Source organism: Salarias fasciatus, chromosome 7, assembly GCF_902148845.1.
Source record: "Salarias fasciatus chromosome 7, fSalaFa1.1, whole genome shotgun sequence".
Classification (NCBI taxonomy): Eukaryota; Metazoa; Chordata; class Actinopteri; order Blenniiformes; family Blenniidae; genus Salarias; species Salarias fasciatus.
The window spans coordinates 27,982,972-27,989,353 of record NC_043751.1 but is presented as its reverse complement, the minus strand read 5'-3'; the positions used below and the strand labels follow the sequence as shown (position 1 = coordinate 27,989,353).

General features: G+C 41.9%; 1 protein-coding gene across 1 annotated transcript; it reads left to right on the top strand.

The window, feature by feature from the left end:
- The first annotated feature begins 1,811 nt into the window (after window positions 1–1,811).
- On the top strand, window positions 1,812–5,911 carry LOC115392351 (probable polypeptide N-acetylgalactosaminyltransferase 8). Its single transcript, XM_030096946.1, has 10 exons — window positions 1,812–2,008; window positions 2,447–2,619; window positions 2,727–2,910; window positions 2,994–3,191; window positions 3,584–3,698; window positions 3,743–3,973; window positions 5,135–5,272; window positions 5,359–5,454; window positions 5,527–5,694; window positions 5,777–5,911. Exons 1-10 carry the CDS (start codon window positions 1,812–1,814, stop codon window positions 5,909–5,911), a joined length of 1,635 nt encoding a protein of 544 aa, XP_029952806.1.
- Window positions 5,912–6,382: the final 471 nt, after the last annotated feature.

The following is a 6,382-nucleotide window of genomic DNA, read 5'->3' as shown; positions in this document are numbered from 1 at the left end:
AACTTTGAAACAGTCACAGCCGCTTCACGGATTCTTTCCATTCTTTCTCCTTTACCCGGGATTATTATCATACAAAATATTTGGGTTCTATTTATAATGTATTGATGCATTTGTTTTTTTCAGCTCTTTTGTTGTTTGGAAAGAATTTAACAGTTAGGAACCGAAAGGCCTCTTTAAAGGTTTAATGAATACAAATATTATCTTTCAGATTAGAGGTCCTGTATGACTGTAAACGCTGCTCAGGAAGCAGAGTCTCTGTACAGTTGCCGAAGTCAGTAAGGAACACTGTTTAGCAAAAACACACAACATGAAGACGCTGATGCGAATAGTTGGAATCATTGGACTCTTTCTACTGTTAACATATGTCCTCACCTACATAATGGTCCTGCTGAGCGGAAGGAGATCTGCTGCCGAAGAAGTGTGGAGAAAACTGGACCGGATTGAAGAGAAGCTCAACCAACTGAGTGAGTTCAAGTTCTCCTGTTAAGTTTAGGAACCTTTAATGGACAAATAGGAGGGACATTACTTTAAAGAGAGTGTATTTTGATGGTACAGTTTAAATACATCCAGGTAAATCAAGGTTTGAATTTCAAATGTGCGTAACTGAATGACTCTGTGATACAGGTAGGTTGTGTGTGAGCAGAACAAATGGGTGAAAGATGCTTCGAATGAAAGAGGAATTCACCTGAGAATTAAAAAATAATAAACTAGTTTGGTATTTCCAAGTAATTTTATTTACTCATGACAATCATCTAAATACGTTTTAATTAAATAAATCCGTTATCTTTAATAAAAATGTAGTGCTGTGATGTAAAAAAAAAAAACAAGATAACTCTTCAGTGCGATCTTTTGGATTAATATTTTCAAATATTTTAAAATACACAAAGTTACTTGTTTTTTGACGATTAAAAAATTTAAATTTTATCAGAACCGTATTCCAATGTTGTCAAAGTCACTTTATCTTTTCTGTGTGACAAGTGAAACCTATTAGAAAGCTACACACCTGCACATGACCTGCAACCACGTGTGTGTGTGTGTGTGTGTGTGTGTGTGTGTGTGTGTGTGTGTGTGTGTGTGTGTGTGTGTGTGTGTGTGTTCTGCATGGATTAATCCACATTATTTCATAGTTTCTCATGGTCAATGTATGAATAGCTTTCTCGAAATTGACATCTTCATAATCGTAAAACTGCCATCATACGTGTATCGATTATGATGATCAGCCATTATCGTTATCTGGTATGTAGTATATGAGCATGTTGATATGAAAATATAATTACATTACATCATTCATTTAATGTATTGGTAATTGTTCATGTAGTGATAGTGGTAATGGTAGTTTAGATAAGTCTGAAGATCGGTTTGAACGTGTTTCTTCCTTTTCTTTGATTCACAGCTCTTTCGTGAGCCAATGTCTTGTTTTATCTTTTGTGATTCCCACATGAGGAATAAAAGAAGTTCTTTTTCCTTGTTGAAGATTAAAGTCTTGGTTTTCAACCACTGTCAATACACTTTGTTAACGTCTGCACCTTCTCCATAGATAACTGTGAATCTTTTCATTCTAATTCAGAAGGTTGAAACAAATAACAGTTTAACGAATGTAGGGACCAAAAACACAGATATTTGTGTTCAACTATAATGACAAAATAAAAATTAACCATAAATTTTAATATTTTAGCTGAAAAAGTCCATTGTTACTGGCCACCCTCGTTATTAATTCACCTCTATGAATTTCTCCAAACACAAGTTCAAAAGGCACGTTTTTAGACTAATCTGATTATTTTTATTCTCCAACATGAACAAAATCTGCAGTCATGAAGGACGAAGAGAAACAGAAGATTGTGAAGCCGAAGCTTTTCCCCGACTCGCCCCTGTTCGCCCAGTGGGGCGACGAACTCACAGAAGAGGAGCAGAAGGAGGCCGAGGGCCTTTTCAAGATTTATGGATACAACGTGTTCCTGAGTAACCGGCTACCTCTCGACCGAGAGCTGCAGGATACGAGAGACAAGAGGTGAGACATGAAGAAGGTTTGGAGGCTGAGAGGATTGCTGTAAGTTTGTCAGAACATTAATCAAACTGTCAGGTTATTTTCCTTAAAGAAAAACTCTGTCTGAGCAAAGTTTTCTCTCAGCTTTTCTTGAGAACCACAGGGTGGGGCTTACAAGTGTTTGTTGGGACAACATTGGTTTCAACATCCTGCTTGAATATAAACAATGCAACTGATGCATAAGTGGCAACAGGACTCACCCGGTCAGCATAGTTAAGACATGCCAGTCAGCATTTAGCAGACTGCAGGCAGATCGCTCATCCTGCTTAGTCAACTTTCAGTTTCCTGTGCATGCTCACTACTTAACACTTTACTTTACTTCACTTAACAATGAATGCATTTAGCAGTGATAATAAAAAATAATATTTCCAACACAAACACACTCCATCTGACGGCGTTTAGATGTCTGGTGAGGATGAGGAGATATCCCAAACAGCTGCCGAGCATCAGCGTGGTGCTGATCTACATAAACGAGGCTCTTTCTGTCATCAAGAGGGCGATCCGGAGTATCATGCGGCACACGCCGGGGCACCTGCTGAAGGAGATCGTTCTGGTGGACGACTGCAGCACCTACAGTAAGTCCACAGCGCCACAGCCACAACCACACAGGATGAGACAGGAGACTTTATTCAGCCTTCTGAGATCCTGAATATGCATATCTGGCTGTGGGTGATGTTTCCAGACGACCTGAATACCCCGTTAGACGACTACATAGACCTAATAAACGAAGAGAGGCCCGGACTCATAAAGAAAGTTCGCCACGAGAGACAAATGGGCTTGTCCCAGTCGCGGATCTCCGGCTGGAAGGCGGCCACGGCTGACGTCGTGGCCATTCTGGACGCCCATGTTGAAGCCACCGTGGGATGGTGAGTCCCTCTGTTAAATATTAGCTCAATGAAGACACATCTGGCTGGTTCAAAAAGCGTGCTCTCTCCCACCTGCTCTGCAGGGCGGAACCCTTGCTGGCCAGAATCAAAGCGGACAGGACCGTGGTGGTCTCCCCCGTGTTCGACAAGGTCCATTTCGACGACCTCCACGTGGAGAGATACGGCCCGTCCGCTCACGCCTTCGACTGGGCATTGTGGTGCATGTACGAGTCCTTTAGCCCTGCCTGGAGAAAGCTGAACGACGAATCGAGACCTGGGAAGTATGTGAGACGTCAGCTGGTATATATAAACGTTTATTTATTTACAGGAAGAAATAAGGACTCGTTTGCTGGAAAGCAAACGGGTCCTTATTTCTTCCTGTAAATAAATAAATAAATAAATAAATAAACAAACATTTTGTTGCTGGATCTTTCCCAAAAGAAGAAACAGCAACTGACAGAACACTGAATTTCAGAGCATAAAAGATCTGCGTTGAATAATCATATATAAAGTCAGTTACCAGTTCAAGCTGAAACTGATTAATGATTAACAGGCTGGTCATTCTGTCGCTCGTTCTATCAGTCTGTCTATACGCGTGCGACTACTCTCCAGGTTGCATTGTCTTTGCAAAATAAGTGCGAGCTGAGCAGGAGCGTTGCTCTGTGGCACACAGGAGTCCCTCTGTGATGGGAATCTTTGCGGCAGACCGACTGTTTCTCGAGGAGATCGGTGGCCTGGACGGTGGAATGACGGTTTACGGGGGAGAAAATGTGGAGCTGGGCATTCGTGTGAGTTTCTCACGTCACTTAATGTCGCCTTTAAGCGGTTCCAGGTTTCTCACGTTCCTTTCGTGACAGTGGCGGTCTCCATCTTTCAGGTGTGGCTGTGCGGAGGGAGGGTGGAGATCGTGACCTGTTCTAAGATCGCCCACATCGAGAGGGCGCACAAGCCGTATGCGCCGGACCTCAGCATCGCCATGAGGAGAAACGCCCTGCGGGTGGCGGAAACATGGCTGGATGACTACAATAAAAATGTTTACATTGCCTGGAACCTTCCTTTGAAGGTTGGTATGGTTCTTTGTGTGTGCGTGTGTGTGTGGTGCAGCTTCATGTAAACCAGCTGTGTCAAACACATTTTGGTTCAGGCGCCATAAACGGCCCAGTATCATCTTGAATGGGCCGGAGCAGTAAAATAATCCCAGAATAACCTTTAAAGGTGCTGTAGGCAGGATTTTGCTAGTCAATGCTAATTTTTCTGTGTTTTCTTTGGATTAAATGTTAGAGTATCCATTGATAATCCTTTAGGAGTGTAGTATAATTGCACTACCGCGAGGGCGCAGCGTTTCCATCTGTCTCTGTTCTGAGCTGAAAAAGAATCTCGACAGCTCCAGGTATCTTTGACCAATCAGAAGAGCCCCTGAGGCTCTAACTGTGATTGGTCGAGGGGCATTCATCACACGTTCTTGTGGGAGGGGCTTAACTTGCGTAAGGGCATGATATCAGAGAAAACAGGACAGGATTGGCTGTGCTGGGTTTCAAATGGCCATCTTAGATGGGTCAAATCGCCATCTTGCTTTGGTAAACCTAAGCAAGATGGCGGAGATGCTGAATCTTGCCTACAGCACCTTTAAATTTAAATTTGCAAGACTGTGTAATTTTTAGTAGAACAGTAATTGTTTGGTTTTTGCATGAAAATAGACTTTGCACAAAAACATTAATGTTATTATGGCTCTAAAGATGAATGTTTTCTTTTTGTTTAGTGAATGTTGCATTGTAGAAATTGTCACTTTCCAAAAGCGATAGTATAATGGGGATTTTTCGCAGTTTAAGAGAAGAAAAGCATCTCCCTAATTCAGTTTGAACTGAAAGGTTGAACAAAATTGAATTTATTGGGGGTTTTTTTCAGCAGGTGAGAAGGAAAATTATGTCTATCCTCCACTCTTCAAACTTCCATTGTACTTGATTCTCTCCTCACATTCTTGCAACCATCCACGGACAGAAACATCCTACCACAGCAGCTTTTAGGCTTAGGATTAAAACTGCCAACATGTTGATAAATCTGAGGTCATATTACAACAATGGGAATTTAAAGAAGGAATAAAAGTGCAAAGTGGTTCAATCATGAAATTAGTGCTGGTTACGGATTGAGCAAAGTGTGTATTTCATAGTTTATTTTAAAAAAAATTCACTAACACAAGCATTTTAATTTTCCATGCGCCGTGTAGAACCACGGAATCGATATAGGTGACATTTCTGAGAGGAAGAAGCTCAGAGAAAGCCTGAAATGTAAACCTTTCCAGTGGTACTTGGACCATGTCTATCCCGCTCTGGAAAAGTGGGATAATATCTTGGGCTACGGTGTGGTAAGTTCAGCATTCCAAACCTTTTATCTTCACCAACTTATGAGTTTAATCACTGAGGAAGCAAACATCAAACTGTGACGTTACAGCTGAGTAACAGCCTACTGAAGGACGTCTGCGTGGACCAGGGGCCCATTCCAGGAAACATCCCCGTCCTGTACGGGTGCCACCGCATGCAGCCGCAGGTGAGCCACGCTACAACTCTGATCAGCGGCCAGAAACCACAAGCAGCACTCATCACGCTTTCTTTTCCTCAGCTGTGCTACTACAACACGGACGGTGAGATTTATGTGGGGGGGATTAAATCTCACAAGTACAACACGAACCGCTGCCTGGTAGATCCCGGGTCGGGAAGCAACCCCACCCTGCAGGACTGTCAGGTGGCGAAGGAGAACAAGCTCAGCATGCACTGGGACTTCAAACAAGTAAGAGAATGTATATATCAGGATCCCGGATGATGAACGTTTGAAATGCATACTCACGCTCTTCATTGCTCAACCCGTTCAGGGCCAAGCCATCAGAAACAGGGAGACAGACCGGTGCCTTGAGCTGGCTCAGGGAGAGGACTCGTACTACCACCTCATCATTCAGCAGTGCTCCGGACAGAGCTGGACGATAGAGCACCTCTTAACAAGCTCTTAGTTGAACTTCTGAAATGGAATTAATAATGTTGTTAGTGGAGCCACATTTTATATTTGCTTTATGTCTTTACTGACTAATAAAACTTTTCATTCCTGTAAGTTTTTGGGTGTTGATTTTGTCTGGAGAGTGATTTCATTTCTTAAAATAATGGTTATTTCAGCTGCCTCGGAAGCATATTACATTTTCTGCTAAAATCCTAATGAGGAATAATGCTGCTCACAACAGAATAATATGCTTTTGAGATCCTAGTTTAATCTAATTTGCTTTGTGTTTCAGTACAGATGAATAACATTCAGATTACCAGGATTTAAACAGTAAGTAAAATGTATTTATAGCCTATAGCGCTTTTCGTAGATCAGCAGTCACAAAGTGCTTCACAATGGTAAAGAAATATAAAGATCAAATATAAGGATAAAAGAGCCTTCAACAGAGGATGTAACACATAAGATATAAGATCGTAAAACACTGGAC